Source organism: Hydra vulgaris, chromosome 01 (genome assembly GCF_038396675.1).
Source record: "Hydra vulgaris chromosome 01, alternate assembly HydraT2T_AEP".
Lineage (NCBI taxonomy): Eukaryota > Metazoa > Cnidaria > Hydrozoa > Anthoathecata > Hydridae > Hydra > Hydra vulgaris.
Genome location: NC_088920.1, coordinates 11,030,001 through 11,057,280, shown reverse-complemented (window position 1 = coordinate 11,057,280; position 27,280 = coordinate 11,030,001). Strand labels below are relative to the sequence as shown.

Below are 27,280 nucleotides of genomic sequence, written 5' to 3'. Positions count from 1 at the left end.
ACCAAAAGCTCCTTCACAACTTGACTTTCACAAATGATGAAATATTCTTAATCAAAATATTGTACTTTTAACAAGTTTTGTAAACTTAAAAGTTGTATTCTTATTTCAGTCTTTATATTTCAGTTCTTATAAATTTCAAGTTGTTGTAAAGTTTTAAACGTATATAAAGCGGGTAGCTTATAGCTGCTGTGATTTATACATTTTTTAATTAAAAATTAGACTAGTGGGTTTAACTGCTATATTTAAAAAATAATTAAAAAATTTAGATGTATTATATGTTATACAATATTACCCTTTGACTAAATTATTTACAAGATTTAGTTATAGAAGTGTTAAACGTTTAGATAATATTACGCATATAAGATCAATGTGCCCCAAGTCGGAGATCATAGTACCCCATAGTTTGGGGTACATTGATCTTTTGAGAGGGTTGTTTAAAAGTTAAAATTATTCATGTTTATCATTTTTTTAAATCAAAATATTTATATATTCCAAAAGCCAGATAGTTTTACATGTGTTTCGTAGTTAATAAGTTTTTACATCTCTTTCAGGTTCTGCGCAATTTTCAAAACACTGCTACGGCGATCAATGCGCCCCCATCTCCCCTACATACGTGCGTGTCTGCGCGTATATATATATATATATATATATATATATATATATATATATATATATATATATATATATATATATATATATATATGTATATATATATATGTGTGCGTGTTTAAGTGTATATATGTGTGTCTATGTATGTATAAGTGTATATTTATTTGTCAATAAACTCCTATATCTTTATATATTACTTATATATATTTGATATGCTAGAGCATGTTTATTTTGAATTTGTTAGACTAAAGACTTCAATATTTATATTGCAACTGAGTTTTTAACAAATAATCTTTACGTAGTCTTTTTCAAAAACAAAATTTTATTGTAAACTTACTAAAGCTAAATAAGCTTTAAATGCTATCGTTAAAAAGGCTCCCTAAAATGATTGTGGTGACTAAAATCATCCGTGTCTTCTTTGAACCCCTGTCTGTTTTATATAAATTATTTATGAAACGTTCGATGAGATGAGATAAATCTTTTTAAGATATATTTAAGTTTCTGGTTTATTTTTAGACACAAGACTAGCAATAACTTGACGTTTGGACCTGCCAAGCATCTCCGAAAGAAATATAGTTGATCTTCATTATTTCGCTTTTTCTAAATTGGACGAATAAAGGTTACATTTAAGTTCTATTAGAAGCGCGTATTACGTTTGAAGCATGGGCGTATGTACTAACAGGCCTCGCGTTAACGCGGTAACGCGTTAACACGTTAACGCGTTAATCGGGGCCTGGGGCTGGGGGCCATCAAAAAACACCAACAACTAAAGAAAAGTTATGATTACATGAACTTTTGCTCGTAAAAAACCATTTGCATTTAGTATGCATGAACTACAGCTAATTTTTTTTATCTTACTAAATAAATAAGACCAATTTATAAATAACAAGTTGACACAAAAATAAAAAATAGCGTTCCCTAGCTATAAAACGAAACCTAGTAAAACATTCCCTAGCTATAAGGTGCTAAAAATCATACAAAATTACATAATCATTGATTTAACGTATTCATTGAAAATATGGGAAATATATCAAGGTGGCTACTCACAAAAAAAAAACCTAGGTATGTTTTAAAGTGCAAAAACATAAATTGAATATTTTTAGTCAAAGTGTAAGTGACAGCAAGATTGTAACAATTTTTAAAAAAACTCCCAAGCTATAAATTAAAGTTATATTTTTTACCAAAATCACATAATAAGTAGAAAATAAACAAAACATATATGTAACATAAAAGTTGTTGAAAAACTGATTGGTTTACTTTGAAAGTTTCAAAATCTTTTGTTGTGGCTCTTTAGACAACCTTGGTGCAAATAATTTAACATAGTTTTTTTTAAAAATGTTTGAAAGTGAAATAGTATGTTTTCTTTCCGTATTAAAGTTAAAAGACTCTGATATCAACATTAGTACATTGCAGAGTAATCTTTACTAGGCTTTACTAACAATTTCATAAAATAACATATAAAAGAAAACAGTCCACTAACAAACATTATCGTTTGGTATCTTCAAACCTCCACGATTTATTTCTGCAGTATAATTACCAAATTCTCCATAGTAAAATTTAGCTTTTTCTTGCTCTTCCACTTCATTTCGTACACTATATCCAGCAATATATACTAATCCTGCTTTTGTATCTATTTGCAACCTCTTTTCTAACTCAGGCAAATTATCAAATATATCAATAGCATTACTGCTAAGAAAGTATCCACATTTTTGGCAGTTATTTCCTCTTTCTGCAGATAAAGAATCAATATCTATAGCAATATAAATATTAATATATATCAATATTACATACTTAAAAGAATGTTGTAACAAAAATTTAGTAAAGGCTACTAAACCACGACACGTATCAGCTAAAGCTGCATCTGTATGGTCAACTGAAATTGTCTGTTTCCCTGTTTGCTATAGTGCAGTCGGTTGATGCTTTTTTACGTAACAATATTTCACTGCCGGACACCAACAAATCCTTTTGCTCAACTTAAGTTTATATATTCCTGTATGTAAAACAATCGAGACACAAACCGTTAAGCGAATAAAATTGGTTAAATTGGTCTTTAAAGATAAGAAAGATTTGTGTCTTGTTGACGCCATTATATTACGTCACGGTCGTAGTAATAACCAAATTCGGACGAATAACGGACGAATAAATAAAAACATGGCACGTTGTTAATGATTGAACTTTGCAATGACATCGCAAACGGTGGACACTTTTTATTAACAACTATAAATAATTTTTTAAAGAGTGAAAAAAGAAAAAGAAAAATCAATAAATCAGGAGATATTTTGCTTTAGTTTTTCAAAAATATAATCAATTATAAAGAAAAAACGAAATATCTAAAAAGAAGAAAAAAGAACGAACTATTTGAAAGGATATAAAATAAACTACAAAAGTAACGAAAATAATAATAAACAAAAAAAAGTTTAAAAATGAATGAAAATTTGGGAAAACTCGGCATAACAAGATTTTATATTGTTTTTACTTTTTTCATATTTCGTTAGTTATTCATTTCATATTATGATTTATTTTAAGGTAGTTTTATTTAGCAATGCAATGATGTTTTCCGTTATGTAATGATATTTTCTTTTCTTTAGTTTTTAGTATATGTAGTGCATATAGCTTTACTTATTATTTGTTGCTAATCATTAAAATCATTTGCTAGTTATTTACTCCATCATGTTAGTTTTATAAAGTGTTTCTTTTTTTCTTTCTATGTTTTATGAATTATTTATTGTTACTAGTTTGCTTGATTACATTATTATGCTTTGTACTTTTTTAGCGGTAGCTTTGTTTGTAATGTTTATCCCTTTTTTTGGTTTTTGTTTTTCACAGTGTTTTTCTGTTTTTGTTTTTTTTGTTTATTGTGTTATTGTGTTATTGTACAATATATTATGGTTTTCATATTTTAACAATTATGATTAACATATTTACTAAATCTATATAATTTTTTTAGTAGTAGTCGTTTTTATGTCATCGTTAATTGTTACGTTTTGTCAATTTTTTACTGTTTGTAACTGTAGCTATGAATGTATAAATGATTATTGTATAAAACGTAATATTGATTTATTTTATTTATTGTAATTACTGTATTACTATTATTATTATTATTACTATTAATAATATAATTATTAATATTACCAAGATTATTTGTATATATGTAAATTATTTTTTTAAGGTATTTACTTGTATGCTCTGTATGTTGTATTACTCTGTATGCTTATTTCGTGATGCGCTTTTCATTTCTTTCAGTTTTAATAACAATCATGTCTACCAGTAAAAGAAGAAAAATAGAGCTTGTTGATGTCACACAATTTCCTGAGGTACTTGTTCCTGTGCGTGATATCAATTGGGAATTGTGCATTTTGTGTCAGCGTGTTTCACCGGAACCTCTTATGATTCCCAAAGAGGCAGGTTATAAAACTCTAAGTGAAAACTTGATTGAGTTCGATAATCATGAAGCTTTGCCACCAACTATTCGCTTGGATAAAATAAGTGATGGAAAGGAGTTATTGCACGCATTAATTGTTAATAAGGCAAAGTACCACAAGCTTTGCCGAAACAAGTACGACTCTCAGAAACTGCAGAGAATCATTGAGAGAAACCAAAATGTGCAAGATGATTCTGAAAACGCCCAGAGCTCTGCTAGGTGCATGCGATCCTCATGTAAAGCAGTTGACATAAAAAGTTGTTGTTTGTTTTGTGATGGTGAATCTGTGACAGGCAACCCCTTAGTACAGGCAAGCACAAAAGAAATTGGCCCAAAAGTGTATGCTCTAGCCATTGAAATGCAGGACACAAATCTGCTTAACAAAATAGCAAACCAAGATTTCATAGCACTCGAAGTCAAATATCATAAAGACTGTTACAGGGGATTTCTCAACAGAGCCCGCAGTCATGAGCGCTCCTTTAGCAATGATGAACACAATCTCTATCGATTGACTTATGGCTCTGTCATTGCGGAATTGGTTAGTTACATGGAAGAGATGTTTATATATGGTACATCATCCCCTGTTTTTAAGCTGTCTGACATCAATAAACTTTGTGCAGATCGTATGTCGAGTCTCGGAGTTCAGTCTGAGTCTATCAACCGAACTAGACTGAAGGACGATTTAATTTCCTTAGTTCCTGGTTTGAGGGAAGACAAGTGTGGTAAAGAAGTCATCTTAAGCTTTGAGCCAGATGTGGGTAATGCCATACGTGATGCTTGCAACTTCAACGATATGTCGGACGGTATTTGCATTGCTCAGGCAGCTGGTATTCTCCGTAGAGATATGTTTAGAGAGTTTCCCAAATTCAGCGGCTCGCTTATAGGCGACTTTGGATCTCGTGATTGTGTGCCACCTTCCCTTGTAAATTTTGTTAATACTCTTTTAGGAGGCTACAATATCGACAATGGTTCACCTGCTTCCGCACCCGAGCAGGAAGCTGCTTATTCCATTGCACAGTTAATTCGATTTAATAGTGTAAAGCGTAGCAGAGCCAACAGACCTCAACAAATACGTCATCAAGCAAACCAAGAAACTCCATTGGCCGTGTACCTTGGTTTGATGATCCATAACTGCACTCGGAAAAGATCAGTTGTCGACAAATTGAATTCTCTAGGTTTAAGTATTTCATATGACCGAGTTCAAGAAATTGAATCAAGTTTGACTAATGAAAAGTGCAAATTTTATGAGCAAATAGGTCATGTGATACCAAGTTGCCTGTCTGAAGGTGTTTTTACAACAGCTGCGATAGACAATATTGATCACAATCCATCTTCAACTACATCTAACGATTCATTCCACGGCTCTAGCGTCACAATTATTCAGCATCCGGATACTCCCCATTCAAATTCAAAATCCACTTCAGATGGACTCCTTTGGTCTAGGAAAATCAATAGCAAATTGCCGGATACATACACCACTCTCCCTGCAACGAATAATGTTGTTTCCGAACCACTAATGACCACCGTGAATGCATCACCTATTGCTAGTGATCCAATAACCATTGAGCAGTTGACACCTTGGCTAAATTCTGTGCAGGAGTCTGTGTATAACACATCAACAAATAAAACTTCATTCGCTGCTTTCCATGCGGAAAGAAATATGCATCCAGCAACCTTTCCATGTCATAACATACTATTGCCATTGCTAACAGATCACATTCAGTCTCCAGCAACAGTACGCCATTTGATGGATGTAATAATAAAAATAACGAGTGCTGTCAATAACAAACAAGGTGCTGTTATAACTGGTGATCAGCCCGTGTACGCAGTTGCAAAGTATATACAATGGAAGTTTCCGGATGTTTATGGAGAGGATAAAATAGTCATTATGATGGGTGGACTCCATATTGAAATGGCCATTCAAAACATGATTGGAAAGTGGTTGAAGGGCAGTGGTTGGACTGAAATGTTCATAAAAGCAGAGGTTGCTAGCATTGGAAGGAGTGAGTCGCTGCTTAAATCGTCGCACATAAAGAGAACAAGATATGCGCACGAAGTGAGCCTGGCATCTCTTTTCATTCTTCGTGATGAGGCGTATAAGCTAGATTGTAAGGACTTTGTTGAGTCATTGGAAGAGTGGATTTCCAGGAAAAGCAACGAATCTAATCAGTTTCTTTATTGGCAAACCGTTATGGAGTTGGAGAGCCTGCTACTGAGTTTTGTGCGCAGTATTCGCGAATCAAACTTCGAGGAGTACGTGCGAATGCTAAAGCAGATTGCTCCGTGGTTCTTCGCACTTGATCTAACTAATTACTCTCGCTGGTTGCCGGTTTTTATCAAAACCTTGGAAGAGCTACCTGTCCGACACCCTTATGTGTTTGAGGAATTCAAAAAGGGCCACTTCACAAGTAGGAAAACTAACGCGGACTTCTCTGCCATGTCTGATGACCAGCTTCATGAACAGAACAACAAATTGATCAAGAGTGACGGAGGAGCAATCAATGTACTTCATAACAAAACTGCTCTTCTTAAGTGGATGGTGGCTGGTCCAGAAATTTCTCGAATGATTAATGAGTTTGAGAATGAAGTTCGCAGTTCCACTTCTTTGGGTTATCAACACCGTCGCCATCATGAAGACAGAAATAGTTTTCAGACTCGTTATCTTCATCACGTGTCTGAAGTGGTGAAATCTATGCGCGATGATGGGAATCCTTTTGCGGAGCAGTTACTGCAGACAGCAGACAACCATAAGATTATAATGTCCAATTCAGCCGAAAAAACTGTTCAAGAAGCCAAGATCACAGGGCAACAGCAATACAACGAGTACGTAGCTGACCGTCTTGTGTCCAGACAAAAGTCAATTCATGAGCCTTTGAAAAGAAACAAATTTGAATTGTTCCACAGTTTGAAAATTCCAGGTTCCAAACATAAAACTAAAATCGCTGATCTTAAACATGACTCCAACTACTTTTGTAAAATGTATGTAGCAAGTCAAAATCGTGTTAGTGATATAGAGGATTTCTTTTCACACGAAAACAACCGTTATCCGCCGTCAATTTCTGAATTCGGAAGGAAGCGTAAGGCCACCAGCAAATCAGATGTCCTCATTTGTTTGGAACAGTATGGTAGCGAGAAACAACAAGACTTCAACCTTGACTATAAGGTTTCTGCTCTGATTGTTGATGGTGCAGCACTCGTACACATGCTTCGCCCGAGATCGTCAAAGACATTCTCTGACTACTGCGAAAATGTGATTGGACCATTCGTGGACAGACTTCTGAGATCCGTGCAGCGCCTTGACATTGTTTTTGATCGGTATGTCCCAAAAAGCTTAAAGTCCGAAACACGGGAAGATCGTGGATCAGGGCAACGCATAAACGTCACAATGGGTACACTTATTCCAAAAAAGTTTGACAAATTCCTATCTGTGGACTTCAATAAGACGCAACTGTTCGGCCTTATTTCCAGATTCGTTTTAACGCAATCCGTAGTTGGAAAAGTTATTGTTTGTACCATTGAAGAAACTGCATGTGCCAGTCAACAAGATTTAGATGTATCGTCCATATCTCCTTGTAGTGCTGAAGAGGCAGATGGCCGTCTTTTGCTCCATGCTAATCATGCACTGAAAAATGGCAACTTAACTATAACTATACGCACTGTGGACTCCGATGTGGTCGTTATAGCTCTCTCTGTGTTTAGCCAGATGATTGGAGTGAAAGAGTTGTGGATTGATTTTGGAGTTGGAAAAGGAAGACGAATGATAGGAGTTCACCATCTACATCAACACATTCCAGATGGTGTATCGTCAAATTTACCATTCTTCCATGCCTTCACCGGATGTGACACAGTATCAACATTCTGTGGGATTGGAAAACGAACGGCATGGAAAGCGTGGATGAACTACCGAGTAGTTGATGCTGCATTTCACAATCTTTCCACGTCAGACTTAAAAAATGATGTCTTAACTGATACGGCAATGAAGGCCATTGAGCGATTTGTAGTATTGATGTACGATCGATCATCAACCGCTGCTCGCGTAAACGAATGCCGCCGTATACTCTACACCATAAAGAATAGAGCAATTGAAAACATTCCGCCGACTGCAGACGCTCTTCTGCAGCACACAAAGAGAGCAGCACTGCAGGCACACTTATGGAAACAATGCTTGTCTGCTGTTACTCCAGGATATTTACCCACTGAATGGGGATGGAAAGATACTGCTGATGAGTGCTATACACCACTTTGGTGCACTCTGCCGGAGATTTCTCGACATTGCCAGGAACTGATTCGTTGTTCGTGCATAACTGAGTGTAAAAACTGTTCATATAAACGACATGGTTTACCATGCACTAAGCTGTGTGCATGTAACGGCTATTGTTACAAAGAAACAAATGGTGATTCATATGAAGAACTAGAAGTTGAAGAAGACCCGGAATTCGACCATGTTCTCCAGATCTCCTTCCATGACGAATTGTAATCCAAAAGTGTATTGTAATTATGTAAATACGTAAATGTATGTAAATATGTAAATATGAGTTTCTTGTTACATCATCGAACAAGACGGCGTTTATTTTAAGTGGATGTCACTACTAGTTCTAAAGTTATGACCATTTAAAAACTTTCAAGATGGCCGATGGCAGCCATCTTGAAATTTCAAAACATTGATTTCAGTCAGTTTTATGTAACTTTTCTCTTAGAACAAATTGATGTTTATTTGATGTGGATATCACTACTAGTTCTACAGTTATGACCATTTAAATACATTCAAAATGGCTGCCATTGGCCATTTTGAATAATTCATCTGTAAAACGATTCCAGATGCATAACAAGTTTGTGTCTCGCTATTTTTTTGTTGCTCATACCGTCCAATATCACTATGCAAAGTTACACGCTGGTGTCCAGAAGTGAAATGTTTTTATGATAGCCAGCTGCACTACTAGACATTTGTTCTGCCATTGTTGCAGGAGAAAGTAAAAATGCTAGTCTAGCATCTTCTGAAGGTGATATAACTGCTCTGTCTGGATCTTTATATCTAATATCAGCATAAGGTCCTTTTGTATTGACAATTTTCCCAAATCTTACAAATATTTCAATAAAAATAATGGTATCGTCTGCTTCTTTTATGTTTCTGTTGGATTTTAGAGCAGTTGTAATTTCATCATCAAAAGAATTGTTATTTAATATTCGGATATCGAACAAACCAATGCTTGTTTAGTTGTTTATTTAAACTAAGATAAAATCATTCTTTAGTGGTACACTTGCGTTCCACAAAATGAAATTCAATAATGAGTTTAGCATCACTTAATTTTCTAAAGTCAAAAGACAGCAGCAACATTAAAATTATAGAAAAACAATTTTCTGACCGGAGACTTATATATTTTGAACTTATATATTCTGAACGGTAACTTATATAAAATTGATGCAATTGATGCAGTCTGTTATAGAGCGTTAAGTAAAAATGTTTATACGTATCATTTCAATTGGTCTAATAACAGTATTAAAAAATGCCTTCAAAGCCAAGTAATTTCAAAATACTGCATATGGTTTCCACAGATTTTCTTGACTATCAGCAACATTTCTTTTTTTTTTCAATTTTTTACTCGATTATAAAACAAGCTGTTTACAATAAAAATACCATTTTGAAATTCAGTTTTTGAACATATAGTTAATATATATAGTAATATAGTTCTTTAAGTTTGTGATAGCCTACATGTTGGGTAGCGAAGGTTTTTTTTGAGTTACTTATTTTTATGCTATTTCCTTTTGTAAAAATGTTAAATAGCAAAAAAATGTTATATATTATATGTCGTGTTGTTTTGCCTATTTAATTATTCTGATGTTTTGTTCATTATCTTATAAAATTGTTTAAGACATTGTGTTCAGTGCAGTTCTGTTTTGTGTCCAAATAGCATAAGCGAATATCTTTTTAATTTTAGATAAATATACTTTAAGTACCATATTAATAATATTTTTAAAATAAAGATAAATACATCAAAACACCTAAACTAGATATAAATAAGCTTTAACTGCGTTTACTAACAATATGTATTACATATTATTTAACCTAGTTTAGGTGTTTTGATGTATTATCTTTATTTTAAAAATATAAAATATCATACATATTATGTATGATGACCATCATACATATTATGTATGATGACCATCATACATATTATGTATGATGGTCTGTTGAACAAATTAATTCTTAGGTGACTTTAGGTCCTCTTTGTTATTTTTAAGCAGTCGCAGCATATTTTTTCTCATAACACTTTTAATTCAGCATGTTTTTAATACAAATATATTGGAACATGAAATTTATAAAAAAACACTGTAATACGAAAATGTTTTAACAGGATAATAAAAAATAAAATAACGCGTAATAGGTTTTGATAAGGTGCCAATTTGATGACGTATTTTATTAACAATTTTGAGCAATTCTCTTTTATGAAACTTAAATTTCCGTAAAAAAAACCTTAGTAGAATCGTGACATCAAATTACGTAATTTCTGAATATTACTGAATATCACAAATAAATTTTCTCCAGATATCGACCTTCTTACATCTTATATAACTATGTCGTTCTACTATATTTACAACGTTTTTATTATTACACTTGCCTTGAATTTTCAACCACATGGTAAGTTTAATATAGATATGTATTTGCATATTACAAAAGTATAGCTGCAGAATTTGGTTTTCACTGTCAATGTTTTAACATGTTTAATAAATTTATTCAATTTTAAAACTAAAGAAGTTTGTTTGAAATATAATTTTTTTTTTCAAATATATATTTAATTTTAAAATCTAATATCAAGTTATTATAATATGTTGTGAGTAATAATATGCTATTAATAAAAATATATACTTTAAGTAAAGTATTTTAATAAATTCTAAATTTCATTTCTCTTTTAACTGTTTAAAATTTTTAATAAAATTCTTTATCTTCCCACAAAAAAAAAAAAAAATAGTTATAGTAACTAAGAAGAAAAAAAAAAAAAAAAAAAAAAATTGTTTTTAAGATTATGTTATAATAAGTATAATGAAAATGATTTTGTATTATGCTAAACAAATTTAATACAAAAATAACAAACCTTTAGAGAAAGCAGGAAGTAGAATAGAAGCAGATTATTATAAAAGTTTAATTTTTTTAGATTGTCTTGAATGGCTGCAAAGTTCTCCATATTTACAAAATGTAAAAGTAAATGTTTCAGGATCAGTGACACTCTCATGGCAATACCAGATAACATCAAATGATTTTATCAGCCATAGTAATTCAATACGTATTAAATGTGGTTGTATTATCGATGCTGATCTAATTGAGTTAACGAAACGAATTGGAGATACAGGACTTATGACAGTTTCTACTTCCGATGAGTTTGCCTCACGAATTGAAATTGTTCCTTTTGACAACAGCAGAACTGTAGGCTTTAAAATAGTTAACATCCAAAAAAATGATTCCAAGCAATACCGCTGTGCAGCTACTGTTTCTCAAGTAAATGAACCTCCCAATATATTTTCAAGTGGTATTATAACAATTAAAGTGTTAGGTCTGTTATTTTATTGTTGTTATTACTTTGGCAGTTGAAATATTTCTAATCATTTAGATGTTTAAACAAAATTATTATTTGTATGTAGTTTAGAGTTTTTTTAATTATATGAAAGTGAGAATTTTCTGTATTGGAATTATACATCAATGTTTAAGTATAGACAATATCATTAAGATTGAAATATCTAGTTTTAATGTTAAAGTTTAGTTTTATGACTTATTTTGAAAGACTAAAAAAGTTCACAGATATTTATTAGCTGGAAAATGTCATATAAAGCTGAATTTATTCTTATCTACAATTAAGTTATAAAAGCCACAATCATAAATGTTTTTGGTTTTATAATCTTACACATTATTTTAGACATCTTGAACTGTTGTTCCATGATATCTGACAGTTCTGCAACTAATAAAAAAATAAAATACAAAAATACAAAAAGGAAAAAATGGCTTATCTCAAAATGGCCCTCAAAAATGGCTGAAATAAAGCATGACTTTGTTATCTTAAAATGTGATAGTACATGTTAAATTTAAATGTGATGGCACATGTTAAAAAGAAAATCCATTTAATTTTTCTTTTATATTATTATAATGTAGCAATTTGTTTCTTTTTATTTGATTTTTAAAAAGTTTTGATATCAGCGCATATGCTCATATATGTTTGAAATCTTTAACATTACAAGTGATCATATATATAAGTTTTCTGTTTTTTTACTTTATTTGGCATTATACATGGGCAAGAAGACTAAATGATATAGTTATTATTGTTTTTGTTACTTCTACCACTTTTATTATTATCATTATTTTTATTATCTTTACTTGTTCAACTTTTAATGTTTGTTTTGTTATTGCTGTGGACAATTATTACTATTAGCATTAACAATATATTTATTAGCTTTTATTTGCAAGGTTTTTACTTAAGATTAGTACTTGTACTATTTGTAAACTTCCTTGAATGTAACAACTATTTCAGAATATATGAATTGATTGTTTGGTTGATTGATATGGAGATGGCAGATAGAATGTTACAGTCTGTTAATTGATTACAAATATCAACTTTAAATCTACCACCAAATTAAATGGTGTTTTGTTCAGTTTTTGAGATCACATAATTTTTTTTAACATTTAACAGATTTATTACAACCTAATTCACACTGAATTATGGTATCAAATTTAAACTAATTAGTTTTCCTTTCTCTAACTTTTCTACTTAAGTCACTTCTTCCGTGGCTGACGGTTTAACATTGCAGACATATTCTAATTTCTCCATCTCCTTTGCAATTAAACTGCAAGGGAAATTTTTTCCTCATCTGTCAGGACCAGAATGCTTTTTTTTTTCTTCATCAAACATATTTAGATCTAAATTATAAATTCTATCTAATACGTGTGAAGGCAAATAAAATCTATTATTGTTTCAAGTGATATCTTTACCAGCAATAGTTTTAATCTAATTGCAAAACTTTTTATGATACTTTCAGTGTTTGATCTAAACTTGCACTGTTAAGGAACAACTAAGAATAAGCATATTTAGATCTTTAAATTAGACTTATATTGTTATTATTTTAATAGCATTTTAATAGCATTTAAGCGACATTATTTTTCATTATTATTACTTTTTTATTCTGATTAACTTCAAACAAGGCTGCAAGCAGCCACTAGTTGGGAGTTTTTAGAACTTAACTAAAAGAGGAGGAGAATCATTAGAAGAACCAGCCCAAATATGACAACAGTATTCCATACAGGGGCGAGTAAAAAATTTGTAGAGGTAGAAAACAGAATCAGGATTAAGAAAGTGGTGACTTCAATAAAGAGAAGCAACCTTAGCAGATGCTATACTAACAATTGATTTTATATATGTTTTCCATGAGAGGTCTGTAGCGAACAATAATTCTTATCAAGACAACATCACTTCACTCAACCAAAAGCCCAAATGCAGGGGAATTTTTGCTGGATGTAATTTATTACAAAAGCAAAAAACAGAAATTCAAATTATAAAATATTATTAAGTAATAATAATTTAAGTAAATTTAAAACTATAATTTTTATTTAATTTTATTCTATTTAAATACATAGTCTCCTTAATTATAAAGTTAAAAGAAAACAAATTTAGCATTCCTAATACTAATGTATAATTTGATTCACAGTCATTTAGTATAATTTGATTAGCTGTCAAGTTAAGGCCATCACATTTACTTTGATTGGCTGTCATTAATTATAATTTGATTGGATTTCAAGTTTAAGTCATAAATTTAACTTAAATATATACTAGATTTCAAAAGTATTTAGTTGTTTTTAAGAATCTATGTTAGAATTCATGTTTTTTTATAAGTCTATTCGCTACCAATTGAATTTTATCTAATTGTAAATGTTGTTATTGCAGATGGTGATCAAAATGGTGGCGTTTAAAAAGATCACTTTTTAAGGTTGAGTATTTTTTTTAATTTCATGTTATTTTTTACTTCTATTTTTTTATTTACTATTTTTTGTCATTTAAGTTTTATTTATTTTTATTCGTCTTTTGTTTTTCAATTTTATTCTTAGTTTTATTTAATGATAATGAGCATAAAAAGTTAAAAAGTTATAAATTTTGCAAATCATTTGTTACAGTTTGCTTACATCTTTATTTACCACTCCTAGTGTATTATTGGGCTCATCTCTAATGTGTTTAAGTTGTTTTTTTAAAGTTTTTTTTCACCTTTTTTTTAGTCTTCTTTCATCTTAATTGAATTGATTAAATTTTTGTTCTTTTTTGTTGTTGCCATTTTTAGAAAAAATAATACATTGCACAAAGTGAAAATTAATGAACTAAGGTATATCTTGCACTAATTTTTTTATATCTGTTTACTCTACCTCACCTCCACTTTATATCTGCTTTATTGTAATTAAAGAATTTATATAAATTTTAATTATGTTTTGTACAGCTACGTCATACGTCATTTGTGTTTTTCATTTAAGTATTGTAAAAACTAAACTAAAAATGTAAAAATTTTTTTATTTTTGAGCTTTTTAAATAAAGTATTTTGTACAGTTTTTTCTTTTATTATATCGTTGTAAAAGTTCGTAGTTTGAATAAATAAATAAAAAAAATTTTGTAGAATTTTTTTTTCTTTATCTATATTACTACGAAACGGCTTTATTTGTGCCAGGCTATTCTCCGGTACTAGTTACATTTTAACCGGATGAATATTAAATACCCAAGCATTAGTATGGTATTAACCAATACGGTTTAAAAATGATAAGTTAAAATAATCTTTATAACAGGTGAACATACAAACAAACCAAACTATCTTTCCACCTCAGTTCTACTTGTCTTCTTAAACGTATTAAAAAGAATTGTGTTTAACTAAATGTAGTTCGTAGTAACCGTAAAAAGTTTATAGTCACCGAAAATGTTCCGTTACTTAGTTACCGTAAAAAATGTGCAAAAAATAAAGAATTATTGCCGCAACTGTTACTAAATATGTAATATTCCCCAAGGTACTTGGGCTACTACTTTTAATATGATAAATGATCTTTACAAAGCTTCTAGTTTTTTCATTCAAATGGAGCCATAAAAATACTTGAAAATGATATGACTGATTTACTAAAAAAATAGTTCATGCTTGTTTTAAAAAAAGTACATTATTTTTAAATACTGATTAACCTCTAAAAAAATTTAGGTTTGAAATGTCATGCCTGACCTATTCATTGATAACACATTCCTAAAAAAGAGAAAAAGTTACAATATCCATAGGAGACAAGAAAATGATCAAATTTCGATGAAAATTCCTAAAGTTATTGAAATTCTACATAAAGTTAAAATTACATTTAAATAATACCAACTAACACAAATTATTATTTATTTATTACGTATAAGATTTTTTAAATTAGTTTGTTTTTCGATTATATGCATTGCTTTGTTATATATAAATTAGTCAAATATTGTTTGAAAATGAGCCCTCAAAACCAAACTTTTATCTCTCTAAACACACCAGAAACACGCAGCTCGCCTAACAAGTTTTGTAAATCGTTTTTACAAAATCCTAAACACCATTTTATAAAAATTCTCAAAATTATTTCTTATTTCATTTTACTTCTGAAAGTTTAGGATATTTATGAACTAAATGTTTTTAAAATGTTTCATGTTTAAATGTAAAGAAAACTACCTAATTAATTTATAAATCTTTATACTTAGAAACCCAAAAATAAGTTTGTTCTGCGTTTTGGCAAAAATCTCAAATCCTTTTTTGCCAAACGATAAATAACCAGGTTTGTATTTCTTTTCGCGGTCTTTTTTTCTAATAAAATAGATTAATCTAATTTTTATTTTATTTTAAGTAGAAAATAAAACAAATTTCTCAATGAGGGAAATTTACGTTAAAAATTTCCCACTCCATTTTCAAAATATCATGTTACCCGCAAAATTGAAATTTAGTAAAAATATTCACTAAACTAGGTTACTTTAAAGATATTCATCAGGCAAATATATAACGGAACTTGATGTGGTTTTTATAAAAAGTTTTTAAAAAAGAATTAGAAAAACATTTCAAATTAAAAAACTTTATCACAAGTGTTTTTAAACGCTGTTTTCAATTTTATATCGTACTGTAGGGCAAAGTGACCAATTAATGGCCACAATTTTTCTATAAAATGTCGTGTAGGATGTCTTAAACTAATGGTGAATTTTTTTTTATACTGCTTTATTAATGACCAACGTCTACACCTTATACAAACCTTTTTTATTTTAAAACATTTTTAATTCAGATAAAAATGTATTTAAACTGAGATTTTAAATTTGTACCAATCATTGGCCGGGTAGACCAAATAATAGCCAGCAAATTAAAAAACGTTACCTATTATGAGCCACTTACATTACCTAAAATCAATATATCTGAGAATGATTATATATCGAAAAGTATTATTCAGACAGACGATTAAAGCCTAATAATGAACTAGGATCTACTTTAAAGAACTACAAACCAAGATAATTTTTTTATAAGTAAAATATTCTATACTTCGCTTAAAAATATTATTTTGGTTGATATTAAACAAAAAAACTTAAACAGTTTTTATTTGTTATTCAAATAAAAAGATAGTCTATCAAAAAGGAAATACAAAATAAGTTAAGAAACTTTTTAATTACTTTTATAGAAAATCAAGCATAAAACAAATTTTAAATAAAAAAAAGCTTTAGCACATAGCTGTTATAAGATTTCAACTAGCATTTAATAATGCAATTTTCAATATATGTACAATAAGCTTTTCAATAATATGTTAGAAGCTTTGATAATATTAAAATAATAATAATAAGTTTTCACAATATATTGATAATGAATTTGATAATAATCTGTTGATAATAATCTATTTACATTTGCTCATTATCGATGGAGATAATTGCATTATCTGGTACTTTAATACAGATATTTTGATTATCTGAAGAGATATTGAATTCCAATATCTTAGGAGCTGAACTGAATTTTTTCATTCTAACTGAGCTAGCTTTTTTAGATAGCTTTTGTATGTCTTTCTCCTGTTTTTTTTGTGCTTTATTTTCTTTTTCTTTTTGTTTTTTCAATTTTTTCTTCTCAGCTGCTGCGACTTTCTTTTTTTTCTTCTCCTTATCATTTACTTTAGATTGCATTGCTTCTTGAGAAGTTAATACAAAATATTTTTGAGCCTTTTTTCGATTTTTATTTGACTTGATAGTATATATCTTTGGATAAGGCAAAATATTATTGTCACTATCATTATTTGAAAGGTTTTAACACAACATAATTAGTGTCAGAATAGGCTGAACAATGGCTTTAATTGGCATCTGATTACAATCATTAGTGGTTTTATTTGGAAAAAAACTAGATTGCCCAGTTGTTTCATTTGGCACAGGAACTTGCTGAATAATAGTTTCATTTAGAAATGGAATAGTAACTATAGATTCATTTGGCATCGGTACAGAGTCATCTATTTCTAAAATGGTATTTGTACATGAAATCTGTTTCACTTTAAATTCTTTATATAATTTATACAAGGGATCTGGGATGTCGTAGCCATTTTGAATACAGAAATTAAAAGTTGTAAACTGCTCATGAGTCAAATGGGTATCCCATATCAAATAATTATTGTCAATGTTTATCAAATTATTATCTATTTTAGATCCAGACATATTTCCAGGTTTTTAATTAGTTCTACTTCAAAATTAACTTCCTCTTCTATTGCATATTCTGATCTTGTTATTTTAGTGTCAGTTTTGATTGGATGCAGACTTGATTCAAGCAGATCATTTGAGTCAAGTAGCTGTTGTATGGAATAGACAGAATTAGGCAAGTAAGCTATGCTTGGAGCAGCAGACGGATTGTATGGAAAAATGCCACATGATCGAAACTGAAATAATATTAGCAGCTGTGAGAGCTTGATCCCAGGCTTTCTTAAAAAGGCCACAAAAAGTTGACTTGTCAATAGTAACTCCAGGATATTCATTCATTAATTCATGGCATGTTTGATTATAATAGGTTTTAAGTGGACCAAATACTGTGCGATCTAGAGACTGGAGCCAATGCGAACAATGCGCTGGCATTTCGACAATATAAATGTTATTTTCGATTGCAACAGACAATAACTCAACAAAGTTATGAGAATCGTGACCATCAACTATGAGAATTTGTGGCCTATCTCTACCTATGTTAGGCAAGAAAGTATTAGTGAACCAAAGAAATGCAATTCCTTGCTTTGTCCAACCTGTCTCACTAAAACTCCAATTTGAGCCTGATGGTGCATTTGCAGTATTAAAAGAATGAAGGGATCTAGCCGTTTTACCTTTTGCTATCAAATGTGGAGGTACTAAACCACCTGCAGCATTTACAGCAGCAATAATGGTTATGGTTTCACGTTTTCCAGATGTGCGAGATTGAAGGTGTTTTGTACCTCTTTTTGCAATTATTTTAGGAGGTTTAAAATCCATCTGTAGCCCAGACTCATCCATGTTCCAAGTTAATGAAGGCTTTAAAAGGGCACGAGTGTCACTCAAAACTTCATGCAGCGAATAGAAATATTTAGCAACTTTTGGCATAGGCATGCATTGATGACGGACTGATGAAGTACCTTCAGGCTTTCGCAAAACTAAATTTTTATGTCGCTGATTAAATAAGCGCCACCATTTTTCTGAAGGAGTTGAACGCTTAAACTTTAAATTGTGCATTGTGGCTAAATCTGATGCATATTTTTTAAATTGTCTCTTTCCAAATCCAAATCCAAGTTCAGCTCTTGTTGTGGCATATTTAACAAGTTTTAGCTCTAAATTCATTGATAATATTGGACTAGGTCCGGATTTGACAAAATGAACTGAATTGCCTTTAAGATATTTACCAAGGGTTGACCGAAGAATACTAAATTGTGCTGCAGCTTCTCGTTGCGACATTAAACTATTTTGAACAGCTGCAATTGCATTTTTAATATCTCTGTTGGACCACTGAAATCTCTTTACATTTGTCACTTTCTGGTTCAACTTTCAATTAAAACTAGAGGCAGTGTTCTTTTATCTTGTTATTCTTTTTTGCGATTTTCGTGGTTTTTCCCATAATTACTCAAATTAACTAAAAGATAGAAAATACTGACTACATTGTTATGATAATGTATTTACATTAGATTTTTGTAAGGTTATATACAGATACCACAAACAAATACTTATACAAGCATAAAGTATGCTTATCATACATATCTATACATCAATGTAACAGAAATAGCATACATAAGTACAAGGTTTTAGGTTATATTGATGCTTCTGCCTATCGTATATTGACGAACAAAACAGTTTACATAATAATATTAAAGTACACAACAGATCAAAATAAACCAAAAAGACATACTTGAAAGAATATTGCGTTAAAATATGTCTCAAAGTTTCATGAAAAAACCAAAATTTACTTTTTACGGCATAAAATATTCACTTAAATTAAACTTGAGAAAAATAAGATTTCCTTAAAATCAAGACTGAAAAAAACATTTATAAAAGTTAGATTAAAACATAGATATATTAAAGAAACAGAAAAGTATAATCAACAACTAGATAAATTGTTCCGCCAATTAAATAAATGCAATAAAAGCGGACCCAAATTTGGCTCTTAACAAGATCCGGCCATTATTAGGGCTCTTTGCCCTATCAATTTTGGAATCAAAAATAGTATTCGTTGTTTAGATTCCTTCAACAAAAAAATTTAAAACTTACTTTATTGTAATAGCCGTATAAGTGCGTTTTTTGAGTTTAAAACTTGTATTTTTAAGCTTTAATAACAAGCATAAAACAAAATAAAGATAAAAATCTATAGACGTCTTTAATCGTCAATTGAAAAAAAAAAAGAATTTTTTTCAAAAATTTTATTTCAATGTTTTTCAAATTTAACATAACTTATTGTCTTTTTTTTTTTTTGATATTTACAAGCCTATGTTCAAAATAAAATAGGGGAGACAGGGGCTAGTTGGCTTGGTTTTTACTCTATGAGCTCGGTACCTCTAACAGCACATTTTTTTGTAAATATTAAAGCGTAGTCTCAAAGAGTATGAATTTGGGTAACTTATAAAATTTGCATTCATAAATGCTATGAGCCAACTTACCCCGTGAAAATTTTGCCAACTTACCCCGAGAGCCTTTTTTTCAATCAACAGTCTATAGATCCTGAAAAACGGCAACTTTGAAATAAAGTCTGACTGGATATAGTAAACCAATTGTGACGGGAACTTTAACAATAATTTTTTTGATGTTCCAAAAGTTACGTTTTTGTTCATAAAACACATAAATCCTAATATCTCCCATGCGCATGAGCAAATCCTGACAATACTATAGTGAATGATGAAATCGTCAATAAGGAAGATTCTGTGTAATTTTTGTCACTTTCAGCTGAAAGGCTCTGAAGATAAACGCAGTTCGTCAACTTACCCCTGCGGCCAACTAGCTCCTATACTTATAAAAAATTTTGTTTATAATTTTTTTCTTATGGTGATACTTGAATTATTCACTCAAAACTTTTAATGAGAGTTTAAGAAATCACTTAAAAAAAATTTAAGATTTTCAGACTTAAAATTTTTTTCTAGGAAATATCATTAAATGTATAAAAAGATTTTGTTACAGAGCGGTTTCTAAAAAAAAATATTGAGAAAGTTTTATCATTGAATACTTAAACAAAGTTTCAGCTTCTTATATTTTAGACTAGATTATTTAATAACTAAAAATTAGTAATTTTGAAGTCATTTTTGAGGTATAGCTCAAGTAGCAGATCAATAAGCGATTAATCCCAAGTATGTTCAAAGTTTGATGATTAATATTTTGAATTCTAGTTATTTACATAAAATAATCCACAAACTAATCTTTAGGTTATTTGTTAAGAATAGGATCTGCTCTAATCTTTAGATTATTTAGGTTATAACAAACTAATATTTAGGTTATTTGTTAAGAGTAGGATCTGCTCTAAATTAAACATGCATTCTGGCTTCTGTACAAAACATCAACTGCATCTATTATTTTGGACAACTTTGCGTGTTGAATGCTTTAAAAAAAATACATCAGAAAAAGTATTAAATAATCGTTAGGTTACTTATTAAGAAAAGGATCTGCTCTAAACTATACATGCATTCTGGTTTCTGTGCAAATCATTAACTTCATCTATTATTTTAGACAACTTTAAATGCTTTAAAAAAAAATTAGATATTACATGTTATTGAAAAAATCTATATTGAGAATGTTACTGCTTTCTGTAAAATGAATATTTCATTTTCACATTTTTTTCCTCTTAACTGTAACAGCACAGTTTGGAAAATTAGTTATAATGTTCTTTTCTTACGGGAGAAATCTTCAAAGGTAAGGGAGGAGGTGTAAACTTCCTTTTAAATGCTCTTCCGCAGTGCTCTGTGATAAGTCTGTAAGGACTTCTTGGGGCATCTAAAATTTTAAAAGAAATTAAAGGTTATGGAGTACATTTTGTGATCTTTCTATGCAAGGAAAAGAATCCAAACATTCATCCATTAAGCAAGAATTTAAAATAGATTTACCAGATAATTCAACTTTTTTTTAATTCTGAGAAAATGCCAAAAAAATGTTTTCCAGTAAGTCGAATAGCTAAAAATTAAAAACTAAACAATAGATATCATTAAACGATTGTTTTAGACAAAAACTTGAAAATCGTGCTCTTTTGATCTTATTTTTATAACAAAATTAAAAAACCTTTTATCGGGTTTTGCATAGCAATTATTTTTTTTATCTGGTTTTTATCGAAAATTTTTTTCTAACTGGTTTTTAAAAAAGGTTTAAGAAGTCAACTTAACAAGTGACGATTTTATTAATCAATATAATTGCGCAAAACTCTACCTTAGAAAGTAAGTAATGGTAAACTCTACCTTAAAAAGTAAGTAAGGTTGTTCACGAAAGCAAATGTTGAATTTTCGATAAAAAAAAAAGTTTTCGAAACTCTATTTTTGTTTCGGTAAGTTCAAAATAATTTCAAACTAATTAATTTTGTATCGAAACGATTTTTTCATTTCGAAATTGTAAAATTTGCTTCGAAATATTATTTTGATTTCGAAATTCTGAAAATATTACCGAAACAATTTTTCACTTTCGAAGTTGTAAAATTTCTTTCGAAATAATTTTGCGATTTCGAAATTCTGAAAATATTACCGAAACAATTTTTCACTTTTCGAAGTTGTAAAATTTGTTTCAAAATATTTTTGCGATTTCGAAACTCTGAAAATATTACCGAAACAATTTTTCACTTTCGAAATTCTAAAATTTGCTTCGAAATATTTTTGCAGGGATTAGAACCCCAACGGTTCTTTTGCAGGGATTAGAAACCTCAGGATAAGATAGGGGGTTGATATTTTGTGACATTTTGTGGAAAAGGGAGGAGGGAGATCTGAAAAGTTTTTTGCGTGACATAATTTGAAAATGACCCCTTACATCTACAGGGTGAAATGTTTTATATAAAATATTAGCTCTCTCAAAATGAATAAAACCTACCTATAGCAAAAGCTACTAAAGTGTTTTTGTTTACAATTTAACTTGTAAATTTTGAACGTATAACTTTTTAAATTTTTATTTATTCACTTATTCATGTTTTTACTTATTAATTATTGAATAAAGATGCTTAAAAGCATATTCATTCAATATTGAATAAAAAAAATTTGAAGTTCTAATTCAAAATAAAATTCAAAACTATATTTGGTTAAACTATATTTAAATTAGTGCACTAGTTACACTAATAACAGCACTAATAACAACTAGCACTAATAACATCACTATAGTGATGTTATTAAAAAGTTCGACTGTCGACTAATATATTTTCAAAAGTCAACCAAAGTCGACTTTTGAACTTATATTAAAATTTTTGAAATTATAGTTTGAACGAATAACACTTTTTTGAAATCGACTAAGTCGAATAAAAGCCGATTTAGTCGAAATGTGAGGGGGAGGGGGAAGTAATAAAAGAAATCAAGTAATTTACGTCTGTTTTATATGTTTTTAAATTATACAACTTAAATATTAATGAAACAAAACAATATGAACGCCACGCAGGATAAGTTTTGCTAGGTCTAAATGATTTAATATTGTGGAAAAGTCCTTTTGATTTCTTGATAAATTTAAAACAAATATAAGTCTAAAATAGTAAAATAAAAGTAAATATAAGTTTTAAAATAAACTATTTAGATATGAAGGGTCTCACAATTTAATTATCTTTAGAGTCCTAGTTGAAGAACGGAACGGATCAGCACTGTATATCGTATCGATATTGTATGAAAATCTTTTTAATAATCACATGCCAAGACTGCTAAAAAAAAACAACAAAAAAACAACACATAACTATAAAGTTTTTTAATATAATAATTATTGTCATATGTTATGAAATTGTTTAATAATGCAGGGCCGTCAGGAAAAATCTTTGGACTATAAAAAGGCAGATGCCAAAAAACATGCGTAAAAACCATTTTTTGGCGAGCCCTCGTTAAATGATCAGTCGTAAACCCAGAAATACAGAAGCTAACTAACAATATTTTAGATTTAAATTAATTGGGATATCGAAAAAAGAAATTTGTAAATTTGATTATTTATTATTTATAAAAATACTGAAGAAATGAAAAAATAATATAAATAAAATGTTAATATAGTAAAAATAGAGAAAAAGTATACAAAAATAGTGTAAGATGAGAAGAATATTATTTTTACAAACACACACCCAATGAATCTTTCCCAACCTCTTTTCAGGCCTGGTTGTTTGTATATTATTTTTTAGACACTATGTTAGAACTAAGATTCGGCAAGTTACTGACTGTTAACATTACGAATTGTTAACTTAGGCGGTATTTAATTCTAGTTACCATACATAATTACCTGAAGACGTTGTGAAGCTACTTTCAGTGTATTATAAGTTACTCTTGAGTACTTTTAGTTGTTCTTAAGTGACCGCAGATACCGGTACCGGTAACTAAAAGTAATTTTTTTGGAAGTTACTCAAACTCTAAATAGAACTTCAACTGAGTAAACAAAAAACTTAGTGCTGGATTAGGAGAGAAGTTGTTGGGATGGAGGGAGATACTATATTTTAATTTTTTAATTTAATATGAAAGGAAGGGGGGCAAATATTATATTCCGGCTCTGAAAAAACTACATTCTATTCAACAGTCATATTTGCTTTTGATAAACAAAAAAAAATTAAAAAGATTTATAATGTTCAATCAAATAAAAAGATATTAGAAATGCAACGTAAAAGTACTATTATTTGACTAAATCGACTTTTAGTCGATTAGTCCTAGATAATCCAAAGTCGATTAGATCCGCTATTAGATTTTTCAAAGTCGACTAATTGTGACTAGTAGACTTTTAATCGATTTAGTCAAAGTCGATAGCAACACTAGTTTAAACACTTTTTAATTTTTAATTTGCATAACGTAAGTTTTAAATTTTAGATTTAGAATTTACATAAAAGTTCGTGCGCTTTTCCTAAATGATATAAATATGAAGTTTAAAAGTTACAACGTGCAATTCCCTAAGGGCCTCTAACGCAAGTTATGAAATCGTTGTTGCAACGTAAACGGCTAATTACTCTCTAGTGATTATTTAGATAAGATTTACAACGATTTCAAACAACTATATTTATACCTTAGCAATCTTTTTGTTACATAACTCTAAATGTAACTAAAGTTATAATAATCTCCTTAATCGCTCGGTAACCTAAGTGAAGTAACATGTGTTACACATTTACTAATAACATGAGATACTAATTTATTAATATTTGTTGTATGCGTACGAGTAAAAAAACTACTTGTTTTTTAGTTTGAATAAACATGTCAAAAACAAATAAATCCGTTATTAAGAAAGGAATAAGAAAACGAAGCTTCGTTTGGACATATTTTGAAAAAGACCAAAAGAATCAAACAAAATGCAGTATATGTTATAAGATTCTACCTTACAACAATTCGACCAGTTCAACGCAACCCCATTTATCAATTAATCATTGCATTAATTCAAAAATATCTAAAAAATCAACAATTTTACTCAACGATGACGATAAATCTGATATTGAGAGCGGTAATGAAAATAGTTTTGAAGAGACTGGTCATAAAAAATTAAACAAGTTGTTGATAAATTTTATTGTTGGTACTGATCAGCCGATTTCGATAGTACGTCATCCAGATTTTGTAAATTTAGTTAGTGAGTTAAACAAAAGCTACAAAATGCCATGCATAAATACGGTGAGCAAAAAATTAATTCCATTAATTACGGACAATCTAAGATCAATTTTAATGCTAGAATTGAAGGGATGTCATTTCATTACAATTACTTGTGATGTTTGGTCATCATTGAGTAAAAACAGCTACCTCGTGACTTGTCATTTTATTGACAAAAATATGATTCTGGTTGACCGAAACCTGGATCTTAGGTTTATGTCTGAAGTGAAAACAGCTGAATATTTATTTAATACGTTAAACGAAATCTTCAGTGAATGGTCAATCAGTACTAAGATTTTTGCACTAGTTACTGACTCAGGTGCAAACATTTTCTCTGCAGTAAATAAATTTGATGATAATGTTCTTAAGATTCCATGCGCTGGTCATCGTTTGAATCTTGTGGTTAAAACGATCTTTTAAACACAAGAGATATAAAAGTAAAAAAATTAAAAAATGGTTCAAAGTGTCACGAAGTAAAGAATTACGACGGTAATGGAAAATTAATTAATAAAGAAATTACAGAAAGTGAAGTTAAAGAAATTGAAAAAATTAACGAAGGCAAATTGGAAATTGCCAAGGTAATTTCATCCTGTAGGCATATTGTTGGCTCATTTAAGCATTTAGAGATGTTACAAAAAAAGTTAAGAGAAGTTCAAGAAACACTTCGATATGAAACTAAAATAAAGTTAGTACAGGATATAGCTATTCGCTGGAATAGCCAATTCGATATGATTGAATCTATATTTACTAATAAAACTGCGTTGGATATGATAAGCATTGAATACCAAAATATAAAAGACTATCTTCCCACTGCTAATAAATTTAAGGTGCTGGAGGATTTATGTGATTTGTTACACCCAATTAAAGAGCTAACAAAACTTTTTAGCTGAAAGAAATATGTTACAGTAACATTTCTGTTTCCAACATTGTATTCTCTACTAAATGAAATACTTGAATCGCAACCCATTTTTACAGAACTAGTTAAGACTTTTCAAAAGGAATTATTAGGGTCTCTAAAAGGACGTTTTAAATACGTTTTTGCTAATGATTTTCTCTTAGCAGCTACTTTTCTTGATTTCAAATTTCGTAAATTTGAGTTTATCAAAAATGATATCGATAGATATGGATGCATTACAAAGGCAAAAATGTTTATAAAAACATTTTATGAAATGCATCTAAAAGAATCCGAAGAAATCGATATAACAATTGAAACAAAGTGTTTAAATAACACTTTAAACTCATCAAACAGCTCAACTGACAATACCATAAAAACATTTCAGCAATCGTCAACGCCACCGTTTGCAAATACTACTACATTCGTTAATAACCAAAGACGAAAGCCAATCAACTTAATTGAACTTGTAACAGATAAATCATGTTGTTATTTAATTGAAAACAATGATAAACTGGAAAAAAAAATACAAGATTACAGTCTGCAATACTTTCAGAGCTACGAAAATAGTGCCATCGAATTTTTCCAAGCTAATCAAAAATTGTTCCCGGTTTTGACACAAATTGCACGGGTAACATTTTCAGTTCCAGCGACATCGGTACCATCAGAATGTTTATTTAGTTCAACCGGTTTAATAGATACGGAGCTACGGAATCGGCTGGCGCCGAGCTTATTGAAGCAGTTAGTTTTTATTAAAGAAAACGAATAATGAAAAACATTTCTTTATCAAATAATGTTAAAAGAGTTCGAATTGAACTGAAACTTGTTTTCACTTATAATTCTTAGTAACTTAAAACACTTGTATTTTTTTTTTGTTTATCTGATGAGCTTTTTTACAAACAGCTTAATTGAGGACAATTTGTTTTCTTTCCAGTCTTTATTTTCTTTTCCTGTCTGGAAAAAACATCATTTAATCATTGAGCTGCCACCAGGCCAGGTACTAGTAGGTGTCACGTGGTGGGGTGCAATTAAAATTTTTGCTAAGTAAAAAAAAAGGTCCTTATTTTTTGAAATTCGACGACTGACTGGTCTAAAAGGTCTACATTTGCCGGCTTATTTAAAAGGGTAAATT

General features: G+C 29.9%; 3 protein-coding genes across 3 annotated transcripts; 2 read left to right on the top strand and 1 right to left on the bottom strand.

Annotated features, from left to right (window-relative positions):
- The first annotated feature begins 10,484 nt into the window (after positions 1–10,484).
- LOC136075102 (uncharacterized) lies at positions 10,485–13,996 on the top strand. Its single transcript, XM_065787369.1, has 3 exons — positions 10,485–10,667; positions 11,182–11,577; positions 13,954–13,996. The coding sequence occupies exons 1-3, from the start codon at positions 10,604–10,606 to the stop codon at positions 13,977–13,979; spliced, it is 486 nt and encodes a 161-aa protein (XP_065643441.1). The 5' UTR covers positions 10,485–10,603; the 3' UTR covers positions 13,980–13,996.
- A 3,869-nt stretch (positions 13,997–17,865) lies between these two features.
- LOC136074084 (uncharacterized) lies at positions 17,866–18,963 on the bottom strand. Its single transcript, XM_065786384.1, has one exon. The coding sequence runs from the start codon at positions 18,961–18,963 to the stop codon at positions 17,866–17,868; it is 1,098 nt and encodes a 365-aa protein (XP_065642456.1).
- A 5,909-nt stretch (positions 18,964–24,872) lies between these two features.
- Positions 24,873–26,146, top strand: LOC136074083 (zinc finger BED domain-containing protein 4-like). Its single transcript, XM_065786383.1, has 2 exons — positions 24,873–25,658; positions 25,721–26,146. Exons 1-2 carry the CDS (start codon positions 24,873–24,875, stop codon positions 26,144–26,146), a joined length of 1,212 nt encoding a protein of 403 aa, XP_065642455.1.
- The last annotated feature ends 1,134 nt before the right edge of the window (positions 26,147–27,280 follow it).